This window comes from Quercus lobata, chromosome 2, assembly GCF_001633185.2.
Source record: "Quercus lobata isolate SW786 chromosome 2, ValleyOak3.0 Primary Assembly, whole genome shotgun sequence".
Taxonomy (NCBI): Eukaryota; Viridiplantae; Streptophyta; class Magnoliopsida; order Fagales; family Fagaceae; genus Quercus; species Quercus lobata.
This window is the reverse complement of record NC_044905.1, coordinates 2,246,826-2,259,042: the sequence shown is the minus strand read 5'-3', so window position 1 is coordinate 2,259,042 and position 12,217 is coordinate 2,246,826. Positions and strand designations below refer to the sequence as shown.

The 12,217-nt window shown below is 38.4% G+C and overlaps 1 protein-coding gene across 3 annotated transcripts; it reads right to left on the bottom strand.

Moving 5' to 3' along the window:
- Positions 1-4,230: 4,230 nt before the first annotated feature.
- LOC115973787 lies at positions 4,231-9,312 on the bottom strand. Of its 3 annotated transcripts, none has more exons than XM_031094025.1 (5): positions 8,965-9,312; positions 8,749-8,820; positions 8,557-8,645; positions 8,183-8,385; positions 4,231-4,457 (listed from the first exon to the last, which is right to left on the bottom strand). In XM_031094025.1, the coding sequence occupies exons 1-5, from the start codon at positions 9,153-9,155 to the stop codon at positions 4,356-4,358; spliced, it is 657 nt and encodes a 218-aa protein (XP_030949885.1). In that variant the 5' UTR covers positions 9,156-9,312; the 3' UTR covers positions 4,231-4,355. The 3 variants fall into 3 exon arrangements, with proteins under 3 accessions (XP_030949885.1, XP_030949887.1, XP_030949886.1); XM_031094027.1 differs by having other exon boundaries at positions 8,733-8,820; positions 9,112-9,312; XM_031094026.1 differs by having other exon boundaries at positions 9,112-9,312.
- Between the last annotated feature and the right edge of the window lie 2,905 nt (positions 9,313-12,217).

Genomic DNA, 12,217 nt, shown 5'->3' with positions numbered 1-12,217 from the left:
TTAGATTTTCAAAATATAAAGTAATGTTTATTTTATTAAGTAAGGTTGTAGTCTAAGTCTGCAAAAAATTTTGTAGCTAAACTTTATTCTTATTATAAATTTCTTTACTAGAAACAAGTCTAGCATAAAATATTTAGTTGTAGTATCCATGACTATGAGCATCCCATTCTCAATAACTACTATAATAGAATTGACGGGATAATGAAAGTAAGAGATGAAAAAAATAAATAGTAAAATATAATAAGTAAGATTTTTATTTAATTTTTTTAGTTATTTTTAAAAGTTCATACATTAGTTTGTAAATCTATAAAGTAACATTTGTAAAATTTCTAACATCACTTGGAAAGGTGAGGATAAGCTCGTCTTGATATTCTATCGAAATATAGAATTATGGGTCATTCTTTATAACACACTTTTTTATGGTATGTGACTGTGTGTCATACCTACCTACTGGAGAATTCTCCTAGCATTATGTGTGTGATTAATAAATTTATTAACTAAAAAAGTGTTTACAACAATGGTCACATAGTGCACTCAAATTGCCAATGATGAAATAGAGGGTGGTCAAGCTCATGTTGATTGAGCTGATTACATCAGTTTGAAAATTTTCCAACTATTATCAATCGTGGGCATGTGGGTTGTTGATCAATTCTATAAGAGACAGTTGAATCAATTGAACTCGCGAGCCTCTCGTCAATGTTGGCAATTTGGTTGATGTTACAATAGGTAAGTTGATGAAGATCTCAATAGCTAGAGAATATGGTGAAAATCTAGATATCCCTACTAGATCTTATTGAGACCACAAGAAATCTATTGAAGCTCATGTAAAAATTAAATCGTATAGGGGAAAGCGAGGGACGATGACACGTGAAATAGAAACAAGGCATGACAATGACTAGGGAAGTATGGTATTGGGTGAATCACTTTCGATGGATCGAGTTTATTGAATTCCGAGACTGATTGGGTTTCATTGATGCTAAAAATCGTGCGATTAGGATTTGAATTAATTTAGTCATGTGGTGTCAAGTATCATATTATAGATTGGATGTACTAAATAATTTCTCTCTTGTTTCAGTTAGTAAAAAGAAAATAAAGTCATTGGTTTGATGAGATTAGATTCAAACAAGAAACAACTCATGTCTCATTGATTGGATTTTTTTAATAGCTTATATTAGGGGTGACCACGGGTCGGTCCGGGTCGGGTTTGTGTCCAACTCGCAACCGACCCAACCAAGTTGGGTTACCAACATTCAGACCCGCTGCTGACCGGTCAGAGAGTCGAGTCGGATCGGATGGTTCTTCGCCAGAAGTGGTTGGGTCTCGGTCGGGGTCGAATTTGGCCAAAACTCACTGGATTTGGCCGAAAATTGGGTAGATCTGGCCGAAATCCGACGAATCTGGCCTAAAACTGGCCTTGTATGGCGAGATCTTGCCGGATCTCGAAGAGATTTCGCCTGACCTCTATAGAATCACGCTCGATCTGGCAATATCCAACTGAGAAATTGTATATATAGTGGGGATCGACGGCCTCGTTGGTAGTAGAATCGGTCGGGTCGGTTGAAATTGGGTTTAGATGCAAGGACTCGCCAACCGACCCGTTGGAATCGGGTTGGATACCTCAGAAACCGTCGTCGACCCATCACGGGAGTCGGATCGGTCGGTTTCCGGATTGGGTCAGTGGGAAATTCGGGTGGGTCGGGTACACGATTGAACTTGGACAGGCCTAGCTTATATTACAAGCACTGTTTCAAAAACTAGACTAGATCGATTAGTTTAATTGGGAACAGGGCACCAGTCTAGTCCAATAAAATGCTCTAAAATCAATCAAAAATCGGGTTAAACTGAGAACCAGGGTTCAAACAGGTTCTTTGACTGTACTGATTTTTAAAATCATGATTAAAAGTCATATAAAGCATGATGACAAACTCCCAAAAAAAATTTATCACCTGACAAAGAGAAAACTTTACATTAATTTCATGCACCACATAATATTTTCAAAAATATTATAGTTTTTGGATAATTTGATATTTATGAAGGAGAGAAAGGATTTGAACTCTAGATATAATGGACATACCAAGAAGTGTCAACCAATTAAGTTACAAGACTTTTTTCTAAAAAATATTATAATTAAATATCTTTTTTGACCAAAGATATTATAGTTAAATAAAAACACTTCATTTCATGCACTAAGAAAGAAAAAAAAAAGTGGGTTCCAGTTAGTTCAACTGGTAAAGTCTCTAATGGTTAAATAGGAGATCTGAGATTCAATCCCTACCTACACCAAAAACTAATTGGTGTCTTGGTCTGATGATAAAGAGTTATCATCAGAAGCAGATATCATGGGTTGAAACTCTCTAAAAAAAAAAAAGTTACAATTATTCATCCAATACATAGGAAAATATGATAATCCATCAATGTTCACATTTATGTGCTTTCTATAAGTAGCTGAAACTTGAAAGTGTTTATTATGCCTTAGATTTTATGCCTATTTATCTTTTACTTCTTTGTCATTCACAATTTTGATGCCTCAAATTTCAAGGGTCGCATAATAGTTTGCTTTTTCTAATTTCTAGTTTTTCAAATTGAATTGAAGTTACAAATAGAAAAAAGAACTAATAATATTGTCTCATTTAATTTTAGTCTCTGTTCAACAAATTACAAGTCAAGGCCTACATGGCCTGCCCTAAAACCGTATTTCACCAAGTCTAATTTAGGTTATTTTGTTCTTTAGTTGTCTTATTGGCTTGATCAATGACAGTAATGAATGATTCCGCATCCTTCTCCATTGCTCGAACTTGCAAATTGTATTTGATTAATTAACTTTCCATAAACAAACTGTAAAACAAACAACTTTTACTTTTACTAATAAGGGGAAATATGGACTTAGTTCTTAGGAATTGGCCCCGTTACTTTTAGATTCAAATCATAAAATGGGAATATGGGCTTGAGTTCAAATTAGACCATTCAAGACTCAATAACTTTGTATTAAATTACCACCACGCACCCTTAGCGTGATTGTCACTCCATAAGTATAAGTGCTTGTGGAGTGTTGGAAGGGGGGGGGAGACAATGGCCGAAGTTTAAGTTTCCAGAAGGGAGCTTCACACACACACACACACACACACACACACACATATATATATATATATATATTTAGATTAGGTTAGAGTATCATTTCTATCTTGTATAAAAAAAAAAAAAAAAAAACTTTGTATTAAATTATTTCTTTGCAATTTTATTGTTTAGATCACATAATCTCTTCATACTTATCATGTTAGGGAGATAAACATCTTGGAGAGACTCCTTGAATAATTAATATAACATATAGAGGCACTTTAACCTAAAAGACCTAAACCTAATGGGTATGTGCTCAATTATATTATATTAACCACTCATTATTCTCATCATTATTCAATGTGGAACTTCACTTACATGTATACACCTAACAATCTCCCCCTCACGTGTGAGTCTCTACCTCTCTATAAGTTTCAAGACCTCTCTATAGGCCATTGACAATTCCTACTCGCTCTCCCTTGCCTTATGGGCTTTTTCCTTCACTAATGCATCATCCGTGGGCTTCCACGTGTCAACCCCGCACGTCTTTTATCCTCTATAGGAACCTCACACCTTACCATTGTCTAGCATCATTGGCAATAATACTCTTTTGTTAGTCCTTTTCCAAGATCATTTGTGTCGGCTTTATGGGCTTGCTTGGTGCAATATACCCACACCAACCGCGAAGGGGACTCGTCACTACTCCATTTGCGAAATGGCTCAAAGTATACACACTTCGTTCCCACTCCAACAGGAAAAGGAACCTCAATAACCTACTCCAACAGGAAAAGGAACCTCAATAACCTTACCATTTTTGCCCCACACTACCATGGGCTCTGATACCACTTGCTAGGTCCTAAATAATATTATCGCCAATATTAGCAATCCAAAATAACAATCACATACAAGAACACAAATATTTACATGGAAAACCCTTTCTCTTTGAAGAGAAAAACCATGGGACAAACTCCGAATCAATTTACTATTATCAAATCAATTACAATAATTCTTAAGTTCATGCCTAACATGAGATTCACCAAATACAATAATAAATCTTCTAGTGTATGTCTCACAACTAAAGAAAAACTTCTTGTTTTCTTTGCTCTGTCACACACACACACACACACAAATTATTTTTCTAAAAAACGGCAACACTTTGCTCTCTCTTCTTTATTTTTTTCTCTACGCATAGCTCTCTCTCTCTCTTGCCTGTCTTTCTCTCTATGCAGCTATCCTCTTTGCATTCTTCTCTTCTACAACACACCTTGTTGCTGATATCACCCACTTTCTTATGCGGGTCTTCACATGAGTCTTATACATACTGTGACATGCATGTCCTCTTGCAACAACCAATGATCTTTTAGTAAGTTTCCATCTTCCATTGCCAAGGTAGTTACAATAACCTGCTCAATCCATAGCCAATGTAAAAAACACATTCATTCTTAAATTTGGAACATGTTGCACATTCTTCAACATCACGGTGCTACCAACAATGGTTTCAATGCACACATTGCCGATTCCCACAATTTTTGAGTAACTGGAATTGCCCATCTTCACAGTACCAAAGTCCCTGCTTTTTATGTGGTAAACAACCCTTTCCTAGGAATAATATGGTGGGAGGCTATCGAATTAACAATGCATTCAATATCACTATTAGTAACATGCTCACACTTTTGCTCTTCAACAGAAAGCACCACAACATCCTCAGCAATCATAGCAGCTATAGTATTTTTCTCAGTATCATTCTTTTCATCTTTGCTTTCAGTCTGTTCTTTATTCCAATGCCAACAATTTTTTCTTATGTGACATTTTTTCCCACAATAGAAGCATTCTCTAGTTTTCTTAAACTAAGATTTATCTCTTGATTGTGACCTATTATTGAACTTAGCCCGATCATTAAGTCTTCTGCTTCTACCTTTACTTTTGAGTGAAGTTTGTAGTGTGCCTTTGTATTAGAACTTCATTCTTTCTCCCTTGTGTGTGTGTTTGTTTGTTTCTAAAAAAACAAATGAGAGTAATAGTTAACGGTTAACTATTTTTGGTCATTTTTTAGGTTTTAGGGTTTTTTTTTTTTTTTTAATTTTTAAATTAGGATTATTTTTGTCATTTTTTTTAGGTTTGGGAGTATTTTGGTCATTTTATGGTTTGAGAGTATTCGACAATTTTAGAGGGTTTTAGGAGTTTTTTTTTTTTTTTTTTGTCATTTTCAAGTTTTAGAGGCATTTTGGTAATTTTGATTATTGGATAATTGGGTGGGTTGAGATTTACTCGTAATAATTGGATTTGGATTAGAAGTAATTGGTTAAATGGGTAATAATGGATAAATGAGCTTTATGTCCCCAACCCAATAATTATGTCCACCCTAACCTAAACCCTCCCATTTGACACCCCTAACTTAACCTAACTAGAAGACTTAGTCAAATTACAGGATTGTAAATTGCAATAATGAATACTATGAGATTAGAAGCAAGCAAACTAGATCTAGACCCAGTTAATGCTGAAATTAACCATATTTGTTTCAAACACTTTAGCGGTCCATTTTTTGCATAACCTAGGAGAAGTGATTAATGAAACTTAGAGATAATGAAACAGGATATAATAAAAGCCTAACTATGTAATTGATACTATTGGTGATTAGAGCATTCCCATCAAAGATTCTAAAAAAATTAGCATTTACCATCTCAAAAACCAACTTTATAACATATAACACATCGCCTTACAACATTCCTTACATCAAAACTTCTATTTTTTTAACACTTCATTTAAATATTCTTTCTTTATCTATTTTTATTCTTCCTCTCTCTGTCTCTCTCCCCTATGTCTCTCTTTCTCAACCCAGCGTCGCCGACCACCAACAAAGAATCACCCCGATCAAAGAATCACAAAATCAAAGAATCATCCAAATCAAAGAATCACAAAATCACAACAAAGACCCAAACTCACCCTGATCAACCCACACCCATCTCTGAACCACCCCAATCAACCCATACCCATCTCTGAACCACCTCGATCAACCCACGAACCCAGCCACCGAAATTAAAAACCCAACAAAATCAATCACAACCATTGAAATTAAAACTCACCGATATCAAATCGTAAAACCCACTCACCGAACCACAGAGACCCGCCACGAACCACCATAGAGACCCATGATACATGAAAAACCACCACAACCCAACACACCTAGCATCACATCCCGGCCACACCCAGTACCCATGAACTCAAGATGCTGAGAAAGAAGGAAACAAAGAGGTGGAGAGAAAATGAAAGAAAGAGGGGACAGAGAGCACGGGAGAGACTGTGAAAAGGAAAGAAGGAAAAATAATAAAAAATGGTAGTAGCTTGCTACAGTGAGGTGTTAGAAATAAAACCTCATTGTAGCAAGTTGCTAAAATTTTTAAGATTTGAAAGCTTTGATAAAGATGGGTTTTTATGATTTGAGGTGTTAAAAATGTTAAAAAATAGCATTTAGCATTTTTAACACCTTTAATGAGGATGTTCTTAGAGCATCAGTATCCAGAGTTGTAAAACTCCGGATATGCTAAATTTTAGCATCCAACCACTAAAAAAATGCATTATTAGAGCATTAGCATTAGGGGGGAGGGGGAGGGGGGGGGGGAGGTGTAAACACCCTCCAGTTGCTATTTTACAACCCAATCCTTAAAAATGTTGCTCAATTCAGGTATAGGTTCTTAAAAAATTTAAGAACCTGTGGACAATTGGTTTTTATATATAAGGCTCGTTTGGATCACGTCTGCGTTTGCACGTTTCTGCGTTCTTGTTTTTGACCAGCGCCTCTTGCACTGTTTATGGGACATCAGTGAACAATAATCTGAAAATTATTTTTTTATTGTTTTTAGTTTTTAGCAAAATAAGCGGTATCCAAATGTGACAGTGGTGCTAGGTTGCTTCGGCAATGCTTGGGCTTTTGTTTCCGTGGTTGGGCTTGCAATTGAACTGATGGAGGTGGTGCTGGACAAAGCTTGAAGGCAATGGTGGTGTTTGAAGGTGACGTTTTACTCGCCTAGGTTTGTTGCCGTAGGTTGTCTTTCGCTTGCCAGGGTTCTCTTGTTGTGGGTCGTGGCTTTTGATCGCCAGAGTTTGCCGCCGTGGGTTCTTTCCCTCTCTATTTTTTTGTTTTTATTTTTATTTTTTTGTTTTATTCGAAAGCTCCCTTTTTTTGTGCTTATAGATTTACTTGCTCGGTGCTTGTGGGTTTTATGTGGATTTTTCTTTGAATTGTTTTGTGCGTTTCTGTGCATATGGTGTTGGGGTGTTGTTGTGGTGGCGAGGTGGGCTGTTGCCGTGGTTGTGGGGTGTTGCTGTGGTGGTGAGGTGGGTTGTTATTGTGGTGGTGGGGTGGGTTGTTGCCATGGGTTTGTAGGTTCATGGTGGTAGGGGTTTGCTGTGGTGGTTGGGGTGGGTTTTACTGTGGTGGGTTTATGGTGGCATTAGTTTGTGGTGAGGCTGTGGTGGTAGAGGAGGCTGTGATGGTTTTTTGTTTTGGGTTTTTGGTGGTGATTTGTAGTTGTTGTGGTTGGTGGTGTGGGTGGTTGTTGGTGGTGGCGGTGGTAGCAGCTGAGTTTCAGTGGTTGGCTTGATCTAGGATGTTTTGTTTTGGGTTTGGGTTTGGGGAAGATGAGAGAGAGAGAGAGAAGAGAGAGGGTGGTTATATATATATATATATATATATATTTTTTTATTAGGAAGTTTATATTATTTTATTATGATGTATCTAAAAATAGAAATTGGGATATTGAGAGAGTTGTAAAATAAGATGACAAAATAAATAAAGTAAGTTTTTAGGATGTATATAATACATTACATAACCAGAGTACAACTACAAAATGGCCTAACTTTTATAGTTGTAGACTGAGGTTATAAACAGCGGGCACTAGACACACACAACCAATGTGGAATAAATCTTTTTTTTTTTTTTTTTTTTAGTAAACAGGAATACTTATTAGAACACATACAAAAAATAGTAATATTAATGTGGTGTGATATGGTATAATGAATAAATTAGTTTTAAGATGATAAAATGAGATAAATTTTTTTTTTTAAGAAACCAGATCCTATTGGTGACTTATGCACTAAGGCTTAAAAAAGGGTATTTATTAGGTATGACCTTGTCAATGACATCTTCTAGCAGCCGGGCATCCTTGGCTGTTGTTTCTGCTACATTTTCAATAAATGTTGCAACGACTTTAAGTTTTCCTCCTGCTGGAAGGTGCTCTGCAATTTCTTCAGCTACTATCTCCACTTCCTCCGCCACCTTTTCTACGACCTCCGCCACATCTTCTGCCGTGTCCACCACAGTATCAACTTCCTCTGTATATGTCAAATCCAAGCACCAAATTAAACCCCCATTAACAATGACGATGTAAACTCTAGTCCCAAAAAATTTGGGGTTGGCTAGAACAGACTGCTATAAGATGCATAAGTGATGCAGATATGCATTATAATTGACAAAATGGAGAAGAACAAGTTAAGTTTCCTTACGTTTTAGCTTGAGTAATGGCCCAAATTTGATCCCAAAGAAGAGTAGAATTGCTGATGCTATCAGTCCAACAATCCAAACTTTCCTGCTCCTGATATTGGCATAAACTTTTATTGTCTCATAAGATAAGAGGAAAAAAAGAGAAGAAAGAATATTACAAATAAAAAAGATTATACACCTATGATTTTTCTTACTGTGGACCAGGAGAAGCTGGATTAGATGGAATTGGAGGTACTGGCGGGACACTGCAATGGACAGCCACATCCCTGCACCAATACATCCATATAAAATTACTTAAGCTGAAAAATACTTTTATGAAAATCACCCAGAAAATTTTCTCAAGAAAAAAAAAAAAAAATCACCCAAAAATTGTTAGGCAAAATCAAAGAATAAAAAGTAAAAACTAGTACATCTTTCTTTTGCTGACAACTAGCTCTCTCAGGCTCAGCCCAATTTTGAGAAAGTGTAACCTCTGATCAGTACCAAGAAAAGACCTTTTTTTGTTGCGTTTTGAGATAAGCAGAAGATGACAAGGATTTGGGATTAAAGATTGAAACCTGTGAGAGGTACCAATAAGTGCTAGCTGCTTTGATGCAGACATAAAGAACCTGCTTTGTATAACTCTTCAAAACAAGTGCTAGCTGCTTTGATAATCAATCTAATCTTACAAGTTTGTGTTAATAACTGACAGGTTTTCAATCAAGACGAACACTTAAAAGAGGTAAGAGGTTTGATCTTTGAACTATGAAATACAGGTTGGCAAGAACGTGCCTGTTAAAATAAGAATGGGAAAAACTAATTAATGTGACTTGGAGGGATGGTTGAGACTAATTAATGTGATGAGGGATGGTTGAGGCTAATTAATGTGACTTGAAAGAATGATTGAGGCTCGGGTAGTAAACAATCTGGCCGAGTATTAAATGTTCAAGTTTGTTCATTTAATTTTATTTCGAACACGAGTTGAGCTCGAGCTTATTATTAAATAAGATTTATGTTCAAGCCTTACTCATTTTCTAGTCGAACAAACTCGAGCTTGTTCACGAGATGGACGGAGTTAGATTTGGACATTATGGGGCAATGGCGCCCCCTAATTTTTTTATAAAAAATATTAGTATATATATAGCTACTAATTTTAGTAATTTTGGTCTATAAAATTACACTTTCCCCCCTTAACAATATCATTAATTCTTTTTGTGGGGCCCAAATGATTTACGGGCCAAGCCCATCTACCTGGGGAAAATCCGAAGGCCCAAGCCGAGGAGGGCTATGGCCCAAGCTCGACAAAATAGCCTGTGGATATCGCCGAGGACGGCTCAGTCCTCGGCAGACCCAAAGTCCCCCCCCCTGAAGGAAGGGTAAAAACGGTATAGGACCGAAATCAGGGCGAAAGATCTAAAATATCCAGGGAAAGCTGCTCTCACTGCCATTCAATGCTCTGAACCTGACAGATCCGCAGTCTTAGGCTTTTACAACCAACCCCAATGACTTTGAATATGGGCTGATGGGACAAGTATCAATTTTGGAAAGGTTGACCCCATACGTGGGCGAAGGACAGTGGACGTAGGCGAGTATAAAAGGAAAAATAAGTAACCTAAAGAAGGGGTTGGGAAAAATGGCCAAAAACCAGAGCCTCCCAGCCCACCTCCAGGAGAAAGACTCCAGGGGTGTAGGAAAACTTAAACTGGTACGAACACCGCGAAAAACCCACCGCCTATCGATCAAGGCCTAGCCTTCCAAACCCACGCTCTACAAATGATGTTGTTAGGGGCCTTTTCACGTGCGAACCCGACACTGTTACGGTCCGCCAAGAATCGCGTCCTTACAATTGGCGCCGTCTGTGGGGAAGGCTTGTGTGTTGGTATAGGAAGTGGGTCGATAGAGTTTCTTCGTTATATCTAACCGTTGGTTATAGAGTTCTAGTACAAAGTTCTGTTACGGACTACGTTTCTTGACTAGGGGCTTGGTTGAAGAGCTAACTCCCTTAAAGCCAAGGTCCCCAGTAAAGAGCAAACTAGGCGCGTGGTAACATTAACCGTATGGATAAACTCTAGGGGCTTGGCTGCGGAGCTAACTCCCCTAAAGCCAAGATCCCACACAAAGAGAAAACTAGGTTTTGAACAGAACCAAGGCATTGCATGGTCTACGGACTCAAGCCTCTGGGGAAACCAACTACCTGGATGTGGAAAACTAGGTTTTGGATAGAATCAAGGCATTGCATAGTCCTCGGACTTAAGCCTCTGGGGAAACCAACTACCTGGATGTGGAAAACTAGGTTTTGGACAGAACCAAGGCATTGCATGGTCTACGGACTCAAGCCTCTGGGGAAACCAACTACTTGGATCAGGAAAACTAGGTTTTGGACTGAACCAAGGCATTGCATAGTCCTCGGACTCAAGCCTATGGGGAAACCAACTACCTGGATGAGGAAAACTAGGTTTTGGACAGAACCAAGGCATTGCATGGTCTACGGACTCAAGCCTCTGGGGAAACCAACTACCTGGATGTGGAAAACTAGGTTTTGGACAGAACCAAGGCATTGTATAGTCCTCGGACTCAAGCCTCTGGGGAAACCAACTACCTGGATGGGGAACCAACTATTTAAAAAAAAAAACTATGGCACATAAACCTCAAAATTCATCCGAAGAGAGCTCCGCGTTAACAGATGGGTTAATACCTTGATTGCGCGGATTCCTCGGTCCACCCTCTGATCCCCCAATATCAAAGGGGTTGGTGCGATACGGCGTAACTGTTATCCAGAAGCACAACCAAAGCCCCTCGCTACTCGGCTACCCTCTCGGACGAATTACTTAGAGTTTGTCGTACTCGGACATTGCTCTTGTGTGCATCGCGTAGCACTCAGCCGTTATCCCGGTTAGTTCCAAGAGTTTAATTTATTTGATGACTAACCTTGTTATGTTTGATAATATTTGTAAGTATAAACTAGTAGGAATCTGTGTTAAGGCCTTTCTCTGCCTAGAATATCATTAAGGGCAAACTCATATTTAATATTCATGCATAAAGTAGTGGTTACGGAGAAGAAAGATATGTATAGAGAAATAAACACATATTTTATTAAGACAAAGGAACAGTACAGTGTACAATGGAAAGCTGAAACAAAGCCTACATCGAAGCTAACTACGTAAGTAACGAAGAGTATAAGAGAGTAAAGATAAAGCCGAGGAGGCAGTTCAGAGGAGAGGTTGGCTACTGCCTCGAGACCTTATTCCCCCTCCATGCTTTTGCACGCCCATAACTCAGGCAGCAAAAGAACCCAACTTGGGGCCTGCACCGGTACAGAAAAGGTGCAGGAAACCTGACCTCAGGCTAACACCATCTACAGAAAAGGTGTAGGGAGCCGGAAGTTGGGAAGCCCCTGCAAAAATTTGCCTGCTACAAGGCAGACGGCGCTGATGGCGGAAATTCCTTTTTCTGACATACCAAAAATCTGGCATGACCAGAACCTGCTTCGGATTTTGACTAAAAGAAGGAGGAATACCATCTTCCTCCTGTCAAGGCGGAGGACTGGCTTGAATCTGTGCCATCCTTGTCCATACCATATCACCTTGAGGATTCGGTGCCTCTGAAGCACGCGGAGACCTTTCATCCCTATCCAAGCCTCAAACATCTTGCTTTGGGGCAGTGGCACTAGAAAGAGAGATCGCG